General features: G+C 39.2%; 1 protein-coding gene across 1 annotated transcript; it reads left to right on the forward strand.

Annotated features, from left to right (window-relative positions):
• Positions 1-12,244: 12,244 nt before the first annotated feature.
• KCNA5 (potassium voltage-gated channel subfamily A member 5) lies at positions 12,245-15,756 on the forward strand. Its single transcript, XM_074194419.1, has one exon. It carries the CDS (start codon positions 12,584-12,586, stop codon positions 14,387-14,389), a length of 1,806 nt encoding a protein of 601 aa, XP_074050520.1. The 5' UTR covers positions 12,245-12,583; the 3' UTR covers positions 14,390-15,756.
• Positions 15,757-16,205: the final 449 nt, after the last annotated feature.

Consider the following 16,205-nt stretch of genomic DNA (forward strand, 5'->3'; position numbering starts at 1 on the left):
TTCAGACTGTAGATGATGCTTGCTGCAAGGTTGGTAATTCTGCAGAGATAATTGCCGTTCCCCAGATTACTGTCTTTATTGAGAGAAACAAATGATTGCTGTGTGAAGAAATCATGCTGTCTTTTTCTTCAAGAGAAATGTCAGTGATTAATGAGAGATCAGGTTTTAATGCCCCAGACTTTGAGGGTTCAAAAGAACTCACTATTAAGGTGGCATACCATCAGAACAGGGGTATGCTGCTAAATGTTTAACAATAGGATCATCCCCACTCCAAAACAAATGAAGAAAAAGTACACAGGACATATTTCAACATTTTCTATATCTATTTCCTAAATCTAGATAATGAGTGAAAGAATAAATCAAATCTTGCTCTGAAATATGTTCTGGGGTAAATGCTCACAGTGACAATTTAACAGTGGTTCTCTAGCAAAACTTATGTGAGGGGGATACAGCACACTCCCTTTATTAGAGGTAGCTAGGTGGTATGGTAGATAGAAGAATATGGGGTGTGAAGTCTGGAAGATCTGAGTTCAAATTGAGCCTCAGGCACTAGCTGTGTTACTCTGGTCATGGCACTTTAGCCCGTTTCCTTCAGTTTATGCATGTATAAAATGGACTGGAAAAGGAAATGGCAAGCCATTCTATTTTCTTTGTCAATAAAACCTCAAATGAGGCCATGAAGAGTTGGACAGGACTGAAAAAAAAGGACTCAACATTATTCTTGAGGGAGGTATTATATGAGGAAGGTAAAATATATTATGAACCTCCTTTTTTTGAATGGGAAGACTCTGGCAGCAACAGTTTAGGGTTAAGAGTTACTTTAAAGCAAATATGGCATAATAGAAAGAGTATTGAATTTGGATTCAGAGAAATTACAATCTTATCTCTTGTTGATTGGACAAGATAGCTCTCTAATATCTCCCTTCCTGCTTTAAATCTATAACATACCTTTTAGCTCCGTCCTCCTTCCTTCCCTATTAACACACATTTATATAACATTTAACAACTTAGGAACACTTAGCTCACAACAACTCTCTGATGTAGTTAATACATTTATTATTATTATTATTATCATTATCATAATTATTATTATTATAGACTTAGAGATGCCATTGGTTTAATATTGAAAACCTAAATATTTTAGGGCACTAAAGCATGTTTTGAGGATGCTGACTTATCCAGATTCATGACCTATGATAATCAAGAATGCAAAAAAAAAAATAAATTGACTTAGTATAGACCTTTTCTTAGAAATATACATGACAATAGATGTGGTCCAAATTTACCTTCAAAGATTCACAAATGGGTATAGTCAAGAGGAATGACTCTTTTCCTTCTACCTTTAGGTATGTTTATAATTAAACCACCTGGAGTAATGAGTATCATTTCTATTCTTCTAGAATTATTGTGGGGTATTTTGGGTACATCAGAATAGATCACGGTAAAAGAGGAGGTGTTATGGCTTTATTCAGAATAGGATATTGACAAAGCCTTCTTGAATTATTCAGTTTGTGCAGCATATTGCCCATGACTATATCTCTGTATATTGCAATATCAATTTCTCAGTTATCTGTTCATAATAGCCTCCAAACTGGTCTCTTTATTTTTAGCTTATAGTTCTTGAATTATACTACTGCCAACTTTTTGCTAATGCAGATGATTTACTTCTCATTTGATCCCTCTGCTTAAAAACCTTTGGGAGTTCCCCATTTTTCACTGAATAAAGTAGACATAAACAACCTTTCCTGACACTCATGTCCCTCTAATAATGTGGCTTCAACATTTTTTCCAAGCTTAACTCATACTACTCTAATTCAAGGAATCATAATAACTTTCATTTACATAATATGGTATGGTCTACATTTTACTTAGAGCAGCTTTGACTAAAGAAGTTGTTAACAATATTATTATCTCCTACTAGTGTGTCAATGAAAGTTCAGAGAGGCTAAGCCTGAATTGACCCAGAACTCAGGCATATGGCATCCACATCCAGGCTTCAACTAAACTATCACTTATATGCCCCCATTGTCATTATGTCCTCACCTATCTTCACTATTATGGTTAATAAAAGTTCTTTGGGCTGAAACTTATTTTAGGGGGTTTTTTGCAAGACAAATTGCTTGCCTTTTAGCTTACCACAGCTAGGTAATTAATAAATGCCCAAGGTTGGATTTGAACTCATCTACTCCTGACTCTAGGGCCAGTGCTCTATCCACTACACCACCTAGCTGCCCCCTATGCCAAAACTTTTAAAAGTACTTAGCCTGGATTTTTCTGTTGTTATAGCAATCTACCTTACATCATAATTGTTTGTATATTATAAGCCTTAAATCCTCTCTCCCTCATTGCCCGTCTATTGTTGGCTCAGTTCCATCATCATAAGGGAAAGGGGAATTTATATTTTCTACCTCCCTTATGTATTAATAGGGGACTAACCAATAAGCCTAACCCTTATGAGACTCACAGAGTGTATCAGTATTCTCTACAGAAGCAATGCCTTCTATAGGAGAGACTGGGGAACCAATTTATTAAGGAATCATGAAAACATGTAATGGAATAGTATCTTGGAAGGATTCTGGATCATCCATAGTCATTCTGTAACTTTTACTCAGAATCAGGGCTGGGAGGTAATGGCATTAAATAGAAGACAACCTTACCCCTCAGGGATAGCCTTAGAATCCTGAAGGGAAGATGTAACATCCTGGCTCTGGGGTGGTGAACACAGGGAGATAGATATATTTACTATGCTTATATTGTAAGCTCCTTAAATAGAGATATTATGCCTTATTTTATCTTTAAATTTCTAGGACCTAGCACTGTGTACTGGACACAACAATTGTTCATACATGATTATAGATATTTCTGAAAGCCAGAAAATACTTTGGCATGTATAATTTAAGGTCCCGTCCATGGGGGCAGTTAGGTGGTGCAGTGGATAGAGCACCGACCCTGGAGACAGGAGTACCTGAGTTCAGATTCAGCCTCAGACACTTGATACTCACTAGCTGTGTGACCTTGGCTAAGTCACTTGATCCTATTATACCACAAAAACGAACAAAAAAGATCTCATTCATACAAAGGTGACAAATACCTAAATGGAAAACATCAAAAGACATTATAATTTTTATGTTGAAATCCTTAGAACAAAGACTTAGAAAACAAATAAAAATGAAGGAAAGAAGGAAGAAGGGAAGGAAGAAGGAAGAATAAGAAAGGAAGAGAGAAAGGAAGAAAAAGAAAGGAAGAGGAAAGGAAGAAAGAAGAAAGGAAAGAAGAAAGAAAGAAGGGAGCATGAGAGAGAGAGAAAAGAGGGAGAGAAAGAGGAAAGGGAGAAAGGACAAAATACAGGGAAGGAGGGAAAAATAAAATAGAGGCCAATAACAATCAGAGCTTTGATTTTTATTTCAAAAGCTATGAGCTTTTCAAATATTACTAGGAAATAAATATTGAAGTTAAGAGAAAATAAAGATAAAGAGGAGAAGGAGGAGGAGGAGGAGGAGGAGGAGGAGGAGGAGGAGGAGAGAGAGAGAGAGAGAGAGAGAGAGAGAGAGAGAGAGAGAGAGAGAGAGAGAGTGTGTTTACAAATAGTCATACTTGAATTTGTCTTCAAGTTAACACTGGATTTTTGAAGGCAACACCACCACATTATAAGAACCAATAGATCCTATCAATTAGAACAGTTTTGGGATTTGGTCCCGGACCCCATGAATTGTCTCGAGGATTAACCTAGCAAAACTCAGAAAGATTTTTTCACCCAAATGAGGATATTTTAAGCCATTTTTTTAGCTACCACAACTCATTAAGTACTGCTTGAGTGTGGAAGAGGTTTGATCCATATGTATATAAGGTTAATCACAAATTCAGAAAATTATTGGAATCCTGAAGAAAGAAAAGATAATGGAAACATGAGATGCCATCCAAACTCAAAAGCAGACTTCCTGGCTACTATGTTTTAGTTTCAATCTGAAACTATTACTGTCTAAAAGAGAATATGGTGAAAATATACAACTTGCTTTAAAATCAGCACCTGTTTCCTAGAGCTCACTGAAGTCAACTTAGCATTCCTAACCTAAAGAATGGAAACTATAAATATACAGAATTCATTAATGAATACTTCTGAATTGATTCTGGGGAGGGAGAGAAAGGAAAAGCCCAGTTCCAGATGTGAGGCTTGATTTGTGAATGGCCTAAACAGACCGTTAATCCATCAAAGTTAATCCTCCTAAACAGGAAATAACAGGATCTGCCTGGCAGTCTTGTTGAAGAACCAACTCTTTCATTCCTTTTCTATCCTCATTCTTATCTTCTTTTTCTCTTCTTTCTTTTCCTTCTCTTCTTCTCTTCTTCTTTTTCCTCTTTTTTTACCTTCTTCTTATTAATATAGGGAGAATTTTTTTTGCCATTACCTTTACTGCCTCTGTTTTTATCAAACCACAGTGAGAAAGATTGTTTCTAATATTTACTTCCTAAAATGCTGTATTAAAGAGAACATTAGAAAGGAAGGGGGGAATTAAGGGGGGAAAGTTATTCTTTTCTTTAAATATTTTTATGGAGTTTTTATGGAATTTGTTTTTAGAGGGAGAGGAAATAAAGCTGGATGAGGGGCTTAGAAAAGAGAAAGTATCTTTTTTTTTAGGTAAGTACTATATTAGTCATAGTATCATGATTACAATCAATCATGTGTAAACTTGGGGTGGCTAGGTGGCGTAGTGGATAAAGCACCAGCCCTGGAGTCAGGAGTACCTGGGTTCAAATCCGGTCTCAGACACTTAATAATTACCTAGCTGTGTGTCCTTGGGCAAGCCACTTAACCCCATTTGTCTTACAAAAACCTAAAAAAAAACCCCAATCATATGTACTCATAGTACTAATACATTTTTGAATGATATATTTCTTTGATAATGGTAACTGAATTGTGAGGTAACTGGAAGTCTTAGGAGATCTTTTAAAAAAAGATCCTCTATTTTTTAAAAAGGAGACTTTTAAAATTAAATTTTGAATAGAAGGCCTTCTCTGACTCTGTCTAACTTTTTCCTAGGCTCCCAATTGGGCATTGTCCATTTTTCCACTGCATGTGGGTATTATGAGAGTATAGTCTTTCTCAAACCTTAGCTCATGGGGATATTCTGAGAATCATGGGGAAGTGAAAGAATCTTAGAACTGGAAGACACCAAGAGAGGACATCTTATTCAAGTCCTTTCCCTTCCTTAACTCAGGTGAAGAAGTTGAGACCCAAAGATATAAATGAACTTAAGCCACTTAAATAGTGGAATTTGGATTTGAATTCAAGACAATTTCATTCAACAAACATTTATTGAGTGCTAATGCTAGTTCCTGTGGGATACAAAAATTATTCCTTTCATATTTCAGGGGTTAAGGAGATATGGATCTGGAAAACCCAAGTTAGATTTTTATCCTTTCTTTCATACCAGAGAAGTCTGACTCTTTTATTCTTCTTTTATAGGGTGTTCACAGTACCTTATTTGTAAAATTTGGGTTGATATTGTACATATATTTTATGCATTTCTGAGTCTCTAATTTTTTTTTCTGTGTCATCTTCTGGCCTTTGTGCAACACCTGCAGCTTCTGCAAAACTCCCCCCAATTTCCCATTTAATTACTTATGCCAACCCATGATATATAACTGTATAAAATCAAGACTGCTCCTCAAGAAATTTTTGTTCTATATGATAAATATACACACATATGTATGCAGGTAAACATGTACATATCTCTTGTACATGTAATATATAATATTGACATATATTCTATCATTATAAAATATGTAATATATGCCATCATATTAACATATAATGTATCATATTTTATATATATATATATATATACTATATGCATATAATATATAGAATGAGTACAAAATAAGTTTTGGAGCGAATAACATTAATAACTGGAAATATTAGAGAGTCCTTCTGAATGAGGTTGTAACTAAGTCACTGTTAAAGTGAACTAAAGATTGTATGAGGTAGAGGGGAAAAGGCAGATATTTCCAGGCAGTTAGAATTTTTCAAGTTGAAATTCTACATCACCAACTATTTTCTGGACACTTCTCCCTGGATATCTTTTCCTGCCAAGACTATATTCTCCTAGGTAGCTTGGTGTTCCTCATGGAGTTAACATATCAAAAATGTTGGGGAGGGTGTCAGGTTTGCCACTGTCAAGGGAAGCTAAGGTCTCGAATCATTTGCTTCTCTTATCCCTGATTCCCATTGCCCAAGACCACGCTGATTCAGAGCAGTCCTATATCTCTCAATCTCTTGTTCCCATTTTAGACATTTGACTCTTCAAGTTAATGGTGAACTAAAGGACAAATTGAAGCCCATGGCTCAGAGTAGTAGCCCTGAGACCTGACAAGAAAGAAATATGATAATTATGAAGGTATATTGAACCTGGTCATGGTGGAGGGGAAGAAAGCAAGATTTTAAGGAAGAAGTGACATAGCAGTGAAATGCTTGTGAAATTTTTCAATATAGCACAGAATGACAAAGATAGCAAGGAGAAGAGAATGAAAACTGGACAGAAGCCCCAATTGAGGGGCAGCTAGGTGGCACAGTGGATAGAGTACTGACCCTATGTCAGGAGGAACTGAATGCAAATCCTACCTCAATAATTATCTAGCTGTGTGACCTTGGGCAAATCACTTAACCCCATTCCCTTGCAAAAAAAAAAAAAAAAAGAAGACCCAATTGCAAGGGCTTCTTGGAGCATTTCCCACTTGGGTGTCCTAGAGGAGCCTCCTCCAGCCTCTTCATGACCAATTTCTTCAGCTTAAGTATTAAGAAAGTCAGTTTCAGAAAGAGGGAAAACATGTTCAAGAGGGAGAGGATAAAGGTGGAGAATAGGCCCAACTATGATACTCTCTCAGAGTATTCCAGCAGCAGTATCATAGTGACCCAGAGAAGGTAGAACTTTAGAGATTATACTGTTTGTCCTTTGATTTTAAAGAACACCAATAACATCATGGTTTATATCTTGACTTCAGGTACATTGGATTTAAGTGAGACAGAGTTGTATAAAGTTATCAGTCTCCCTTTCTCCCTTTCTCTTCCAGAATCATCAAAGCCTTGTGGTAAGACCAGGATGCAGTAGATGATCTTGGGGGTCTTTGATGTTTAAAAACTCCCTACTGCCTGCTTCTGCAGCCGTTGAATGGCTATTCTTCTTTTCCAATTTCCATAAATTCGTGTATTTGGGTTAAATTTGTAAGCACATTCAATTCTACTCAGTATGAGATTTATGTTTTAAAGAAATGCCATTTGGCATTTAGCTAGAGGAAAGATTATGTTTTTATGCACTGACCTTTGTCAATTGTTAAATGAGGGGGATAAAATAAAAATGAAAATTAGAAAAAAACAGCATTATAACAAATTGATTTCATCTGTCCATTCAACTGGAAGTCTTTACATGCTTGATGTAAACCCTCTCCCAAGTCAATAGTGGGTTTGCATCCCAGTGGTTATCCCTAAATTCCTTTAGTCCATTAGCTGAGATGGTTTACTGGGGTGTGACTGCTGTGTATACTACTGCTTCTTAGGTGAAGGTGGACATCAGAGGTGTGTAAGCAGCCCTGAAAAGGGCTCAGTCAGCCCTCACAATAGCATCAGAGATTCTTCTTCTGTCTGAATACCCTATACACCCTTCTAGATATTATAGAACTGGCATAAAGGATTGTCTTAGGGGCATGACTATCTTAAGCTCTCAGAAAGAAAAAGAAGTAGTAAAAGAACCATATTTACAGCAAAAGCACCATAAAAAATCAGAAGAATAATTGATAACAACAGCCAACAGCCAACAAAGGAGAAATAAATAAAGACAAGAACCATCTCTTCACATAACTCAAAGAAAGTAAACTGGCAAAATTCTCCCCCAAAAGATGAAGGTAAAACAACAAATTCTATGAGGTCCTCTTAAATGACAGAATGAATCCAGAATAGTTTAAAAGCAAGGAAGGAAGGATAAAAGCAATATTAATTCATTTTATCCTCACAACAACCTTATTTTATCCCTATTTTACAGTTGAGAAAAATGAGGCAGGCAGAAGTTATGTGATGTGCTCAAATTCATACAGCTAGTAATTGTGTAAAGAAAAATTAAACTCAGGTCTTATTGACTTCCAGGCCCCACTCTATCTACTCTGCCACCTAGCCAGTAATATTAAAGAGAAATTAAATAATTAAATGAAAGTATTTTTAAAACTCAGAAATTAGAGTTGTAGAAGAAGAAATCAGCAAAATAAGAGAGTAGGCAATTTAGAACAAAAAGAACAAAAGAGACTTGTCTGTAACAACAGATGAGAACTGAAATAAAAATAATGCAGAGGCAAAAGGAAAAGCAATATGATCAATTTTTTAAAAAATCAAAATTATAAGCAAACAGAAGGCTTTTTCAAAACAGCAATTTGAACTTAAGTTAGGATGTGAAGAAATAATCTAAGAATAATAAATCATCCCAAAAGATTACAGGACTATAAAAAATTTGAATATCTTTCAAGAACTTGTATAGGAAAAATTGCTCGGAAATGTTGCATATATACAAATATATTTATATATAACAATACATGTGTCCATATATTTATGTGTCCATAAATATATTCATACATTCAAAATTTAAAGATTCTGAATTTCAATTCAGAATTATGCAAAATAATTTCTAAACTTCCATACCCTTTTATCCTAAAATTCTACAACTGTATTTATATCTCCAAAGAATTCAGAAACAGATTCAGAAGTCCAATATATGCCAAAATATTCATAGCATCACTTTTTGGATGGTAATGACCTAGAAAAACAATAGATGACTGACTGTATGACTGTATAATAACTGTATAACTTTTAAAAAGCTATGGCACAGAATTGTAATGGAATATTATTCTGTTGTAAGAAATGGTGAATATGAGAAATTCTGGGAAACATGGAAAGATTTGCATGGACTGATGCTGAATGAGAAAAGCAAATTTAAGGAAACAACAAAGACTGTAACTACAAAAATATAAATGAAAGATCACTAAAAAGATGAGCAACTGAAAAAGCTGTGATTCTCTGAAAGAACAACTGATGACATATGATCCAGTCCTCATGGAAGGGACATGGATGGATTGGGGTGGAGCAGGGTGGTACAACTAGGATAGGATGCTCGATTGTCACAAGTTACTATATTGGATTCTTTTGCTTAGTCGGTTGCCCCCAAAGAGCAAAACTCTTTGTCCCATAAGAGGACTCATTCTAGAAGTGGCAGAGGAAGGAATGTGATGTAAAGGGAAAGTTTATCAATAAAACACACATCCACAAATCTATCTTTCTCCACAGATATAGTGTGAACTGTGGAAGAACTCGCTATCCCTTTTCATCATAGCTATTGTTCATTTGTGTCCAAATCTTGGTGACCCCCGTATGGGGTTTTTTTTTTTTTGGCATTTCCTTCTCCAGCTCATTTTACAGATGAGAAAACTGAGACAAACTGGATTAAATGACTTGCCCAGATTCATACAGCTAGTAAGTGTCTGATTCCAGATTTGAACTAAGGAAGATGAGTCAAACCTGACTCCAGGACAGGGGGTGGAGTGGGGTGGGAATACAAGCACACACAAACATTTCACTCTTGCCTATATGTACATACATATATACATATATATATATATATACACACACATCCATCCATCCATACATACATGTATATGAATAAATGTATGTACATTTGTATATTTTTTTTATTTCTACCCAACTGGAAGAAATTAGTAAAGTAGAAATGATAGAAACATTGTGGAGAAATGAGCACTCCATATTAACATTTATAATAAGCAAAGAGAAGAAAGTCAAGAACAGTCTGATATTAACCTGAAATTTGTAGAGAACAAATATCAAAATGTTTCAAAAAAATGACAGGTAGAATTTAGTGGTCTATGATTTGGGAATTAAGCCCAAGTAAAAGTCCTCAAAAATGAAATTCTAGAGATTTGCTCAAGCGAGTAAGGAAGTTGGGATAGAGGCAGTAAATGGTTGAACCTAATTGGCTCTAAATATAGTCATCAGATCATCTCATTCTGCAGAAGTGGTGGCCTGACTATTGGCAAATTTTGCCTTTCAACCTTGTTTCCCATTAAAAAAATTTCCAGGCTTCTCCTGTAATTCCCACTGGAGTCTCTCTTGTCATGCTCCTTGCTCCTTGTAGATGGTGATCCCACCAAGAACAATATATTAAGTCTTTAAAGAAAGGAATGAGAAGTTTAAAGATGCTGACAGGGTAATCTCTAATTCACTTTCTGGGGAGAGATGATAGTTTTCAAAAGAATTGAGGTTTAAAAGGGACCTTGGTTATCATCTAATGTTGACTACTTATTTCTTGCTCAGGGATACATGATTCAGAGCTGTTTTGTCTTGCCCGAGGTCCTAAAGTGGCAAAACCATTCTAGTGGCAAAAACCAAAGACAACTGGTGAGAGCTAGCTAAATGTTAATATCCTTTTCTTTGAAGTAATTTCTTTACAAAACAGCTAGTTTATTATAGTGATTAGTGCCAGAGCTGGAGTTTGGAAGCCTCATCTTAAATTTGGTCTCAGATACCTATTAGTTTGTGACCCTGCACAAGTCACTTAACTCTACTTCAGGTTCTCATATGCCAAATGATCTGGAGAAGGAAATTGCAAAGCACTTCTGCAACTCTGACAAAAAAAACACCAAATGAGGTCACCAAGAAGCAAACATGATGGGGCAGCTAGGTGGCACAGTGGATAAAGCACTGGCTCTGGAGTCAGAAGTACCTGGGTTCAAATCTGCCCTCAGATACTTAATAATTACCTAGATGTGTGGCCTTCGGCAAGTCACTTAACCCCATTTGCCTTGTAAAAACCTAAAAAAAAATCAAACATGACTGACCAAGAGCAGTATATTAAATTGATATGTTTACACATGATTTTGTTTACTTAAAATGAGTCAGATTATTTACCTGTACTTGACTTTCTCAATCAAACATATTTTCTTGTAAATTTCCTTCTCTTGTTACCTACTGAAAACTGTAAGGGGCCAGGATGAATTGAAAATCCTTGATTCTCTGTGCTGGAAAGAACTCTAGAGGTCATCTTATTTATTCTCTTAGCTGGCAGTTCTATGATACCCAACTTAAACTGAACAAATTCAGAACTGGGAGCGGTTGTGGTGGGGATTGGTAAGGAGAAGCAGGATTTTATTTCTCATTCTTAAAACATCTCTAGGCAAGTAGTTTACAATTTCCCTGACCTACCTCTTATAGAGACCCTATTTACCAAATGTAGGTTAGTATGGTCCTAAGTACTTTGAACTTGTAAAATATCCAAAGAGAAATAATCATCTTTTATCAGGCAATTTCAATCTTTCTTGAGATCTCTCCTCCTCTCCTCCTTTTGGTAAGATTTAGTCTTGAGACTAAAGTTGTGGGGCTATTGCCTTGATTCTGCTATATGAGATTGAATGAATGTGTCTAAGGGCAGTACATCTGTTGCTGCTTCAGGACAGAATATATTGGGATGTGAATTTTATTAGAGGTGAAGCCTGGTTAGGTAGCACACAATTTCTGAACTGTAAGTATAAGGGAGATTGAAAGGTCTCTTCATTGGTTTGCTTTATTTTTTAAATTATTGCTCATTTCAACTATTTGAACCATAACTGAGGACTCTGCCAATCCTTTCCCTGCTGAAAGACAAATAGAGAGGGCAAGGGCAAGAGAAACAGAGAGATATATAGAGAGATGAGAGACAGAATGAAAGAGACGGAGACTGAGAAAGAGAAATACAGACACACAGGAGGAGGGGGAGAGAGAGAGAGAGAGAGAGAGAGAGAGAGAGAGAGAGAGAGAGAGAGAGAGAGAGAGAGAGAGAGAGAGAGAGAATCATTTTTATCTCTTCCATGGGAAAACAACTCAATCTTTTCACCTCCTCACTCACTCCCCCGCCCAAGGCTCTCCAGTTTATTGCCGAGTCCCGGGTGAGCAGAAAACCCCAAAGCTAGTCTGATTTTCCTTCCCAGGGGAGCCTTGGCTCTCTCCCGTATCCAACCTGAGCTCCCCTCTGCCTGCTCGCTCCCTACCCTCCCAAACCAACAACTCCAGCTGCGCCTCCGCGCAGGGTGACGCCCCCGGTGTTTTGGAAGAGGAGGGAAGGAGGGAGGTGGGGGCGATGTGAAGCCATCAGTCTGGCAGGACTAGCTGGAACTGGAGGGGGTGGGGCGGGGGGGGGGGGGAGTCGCGCGGAGGAGCACGAGAGAAAGCGAAGGAAGAGAATGAAAGAAGTGGAGGGAACTCCAGGGGGTGGCGGTTGAGGGCCTTGCTGATGGAGAGCACAGAATGTAAGATTGCATCTGCTTGCAAAGAAGCATGTCTGCTGCTTGGTAACCGACCAGCTCACAGATAAGCAGAGAGCCAGGGCAGCTTCTTGACGTCAGGACTCGCTGGGAGTCGCTCGGGCAACCCCAGCAGGGAGCATTGGCAGAGCTTCGGGCGGCCAGGCAGGAGGTGAGGAGAAGGCTTGCAGAGGGCACCGGGCGAGAGTGCAAGGAGGAGGCTAGAGGCGGGGGCGCAGCATGCCCCTGGGCCTGGACCATGGAGATAGCCTTGGTCACCCTGAAGAACGGAGGCACCCCGGCCACCGGGAAAGGAGAGCAGGCTGCGGGAAGCAGCGGCCCCACACCGGAGGCAGAGTTCGGAGGTGCCTCGACCGGGCAGACGCCGAGGCGGTCCGGACGTGGCTGTGGTGGGAAAGGTGAAGACCTGGGGGGACGCCCCTTACCTGAGCTTTCCGAGGCAGTGGGACAGCAACCGACTGCTCAGGGGGAAGAAGAGGCAGAGGCGAGCTCCACCTTAGGCATGTCGGAGGGTGAAGCCTTAGGGTCGTCCGCCCTCCATCACCAGCGTGTCCTCATCAACATCTCAGGTCTGCGATTCGAGACTCAACTGTGCACCCTGGCTCAGTTCCCAGACACTCTCTTGGGGGACCCTGCCAAGCGTCTGCATTACTTTGACCCCCTGCGCAATGAGTATTTCTTCGATCGCAACCGGCCCAGCTTTGATGGCATTCTCTACTACTACCAGTCCGGGGGCCTGCTGCGGAGGCCAGTCAACGTCTCTTTGGAAGTGTTTGCTGATGAGATCCGCTTCTACCAACTAGGGGCCCAAGCCATGGAAAGGTTCAAGGAGGATGAGGGCTTCGCCAAAGAAGAGGAGAAGCCTCTGCCCCGGAATGAGTTCCAGAGACAGATCTGGCTCATCTTTGAGTACCCAGAGAGCTCTGGCTCAGCCCGGTGCATCGCCATTGTCTCAGTTTTGGTCATCCTCATCTCCATCATCACCTTCTGTCTTGAGACCTTGCCTGAGTTCCGGGATGAACGGGAGCTGTTCCACCATCCCCAACTGCCCCAACCGCCTCCAGTTCACCCCCAGAGCGCTAATGCGAGTCGAGGTGGCGCCAGGGACCTCTATCTTTTTCCTCCAGGGACCACAGTGTCCCCTATGTTATCCAGAACCCTGGCAGACCCATTTTTCATTGTGGAGACCACGTGTGTAGTGTGGTTCACCTTTGAGCTTCTAGTGCGCTTCTTTGCTTGCCCCAGCAAAGTTGAATTTTTCCGCAACATCATGAACATCATCGATGTGGTCTCTGTCTTTCCTTATTTCATCACCTTGGCCACTGAGCTTGCAGAGCAACAGCCAAGGAGAGTAGGAGGAGGCAGCAATTCAAATGGACAGCAGGCCATGTCCTTTTCCACCCTGAGGGTCATCCGCCTGGTCAGGGTCTTCCGCATCTTCAAACTCTCCCGCCATTCTAAGGGCCTCCAAATCCTGGGCAAGACCTTGCAGGCCTCCATGCGGGAGTTGGGGCTCCTCATCTTCTTCCTCTTCATCGGAGTCGTCCTGTTCTCCAGCGCTGTCTACTTTGTTGAGGCAGACAACCAAGACACCCACTTCTCCAGCATCCCAGATGCCTTCTGGTGGGCAGTGGTCACCATGACCACAGTGGGCTATGGGGACATGAGACCAGTGACGGTAGGAGGCAAGATTGTGGGATCTTTGTGTGCCATTGCAGGTGTCCTCACCATATCTCTGCCTGTGCCTGTCATTGTCTCCAACTTCAATTACTTTTATCATCGGTTTACCTACAATGAAGAAAGAATAGCCTTCAAAGAAGAACCGACCAGCACCATAGGCCAAGGCTCAACACAGGACAGTGTAAATCAGCTGAAGTCTAGTGGGAGCAAAGGATCCTTTACTAAAATCCCAGAAAACATGGAAGGGGCCTATAGAGGAAGCTACCCCCTGGAAAAATGTAATCTTAAAGTTAAAAGCAATGTAGACATAAGGAAATCCTTCTATGCCCTTTGTCTGGATACAAACCAGGAGACAGATCTGTAGAAGAGACCAAAACAGCCAGGTGGGGATGTAAGAGGGGGAAACAGAATGGGGAGTCTTGATAGTGGAAATCTATTTTGTACCACTGAGTATTCAAAGTCTATTCTCTAACTTGATTTTCTCCTCATTCTTTCTCCCCCTTTCCCCTTTTCTTATTTTTTCCATGACACCAAAGGGTCACTTATTTTTAAAAAGTACTGCATTCCATGACGCAGGAAGCAGTTGAAATGCTGAGTGCAGTAAGTTGTATGTATTTGCAGTCCAGCTTACTTTCAGCCATTAGTGGGAAAACCCAGATAAGAACCCTTGGAAAAAACAATAACCAGTAAGCAAAATCTAGGAATTTTGTAAACCCCCAGATATACTTGTTGCAAGTTTGAGTTTATTTATTTGAGTATGTTTGAGTATGGTGGGAAAAAGTTATTTTTTTTGTGGCAGGTGAAAGGAACTTTTATACTATAGATCAGATATTTCTGACACATTTTCTCTTTCCTTACAAATATATAGTGTGTTTATGGGTGGAGAAAGTTTGTGCTACTTTTTTGGGAACCACTATTTCACCAGCACCTTCTTTATACAGATACTTGTTTCTCAGCATAAGCTTGCCTAATTCTCATGCCCACAAGTCTGTGTATGTCTGGATGTGATGTGAACTCAATGTTTTAGCTCTAGAACTGAAATACTTTCTGTAAAGAAAGGCAAGTCTGGGTGTTTTTTGTGAGCCTTAAATAATTGGTGTTATTTTCTTTCTACACATTTTAATAAAGCTGGAGGAAGATTTCTTAAAATTTCTTTCTTTGTTTTTTACCCTCAGAAATAATACATTATCTTATTGAGGGGAGTGTTTTTCTACCATTGATCAATTTTTGTGATTAAAAAGAATCTCTTTGTCTTCCTGGTTTTGGAGTCAGAGCAAAGACCTTACAAGGATATAGTTTAGAAAAACTAATCTGTGAGATACAATATTCTTTTGTTTTGCTCAGAATGTGTATATTAAAGATCACACTTTAACAAGTCTTTTGCCAAGGTGCCTGTGATTCTAGGATTCAACATCTACCAGGCAAAGTGGATCAAGTGAAAAGAAACAGGGGAACAGATTCTCATAGTCTGGAATCCCTTTCTCCCTGATTTAACTCTATTTAACACAGCACCAAACAGCTCTGAAAACCAACACTGATTCTTCTCAGACAATGTTCAACAGGAATTTTATCCTGCTATGGAGTCACCAAGAGACCTATGTTTGTTGGAGTCACTGAGAGACCCTCATGTTATGGGGAAAAACTGCTCTATGCTTTTACATGTACAGTGATTGCAGTGAATATGGGGAATTTGCTCATTCACATTAAAGTTTGTTGCTTTGCCTTTAGTGATTTTAATCTCTCACTTTGGAATCTTTGTTTCCTTCAGAGGGGAGGTGATGGCTAAATAGCAAAGTAAGTATACATATACAGAAATCTCTCTCTGGTGTTAGCTGTCTGCCCTGGAGTTCTGAACTAATGATATTGCTTCCTCCCCAGTTAAATAATCCACAAAATGACTTTTTAAATCCTCATTAGAGGTTAGCTGATGATCCTTAACCCTCTCCCCCTCTCTCTTTCCCCACAACAATGGCTAAGCAAAAAATGACTTGTATACAGTATAGTCAAGTCTTTAACAATGTAGCCTAGTGGGGAGAGATCTGACTTCAAAGCTAGCTTTTCAGGCTATAAGGCTTATGTCTTATATAGAGTGGCAGAGTGACCCTGGGGAAATTACTTCATCTCTCAGTGCTCTAAGCAACTTTCTAGGATATAATTTGTTGGGAAAATGACAATCTTAT

This window comes from Macrotis lagotis, chromosome 7, assembly GCF_037893015.1.
Source record: "Macrotis lagotis isolate mMagLag1 chromosome 7, bilby.v1.9.chrom.fasta, whole genome shotgun sequence".
In the NCBI taxonomy this organism is placed as follows: domain Eukaryota; kingdom Metazoa; phylum Chordata; class Mammalia; order Peramelemorphia; family Peramelidae; genus Macrotis; species Macrotis lagotis.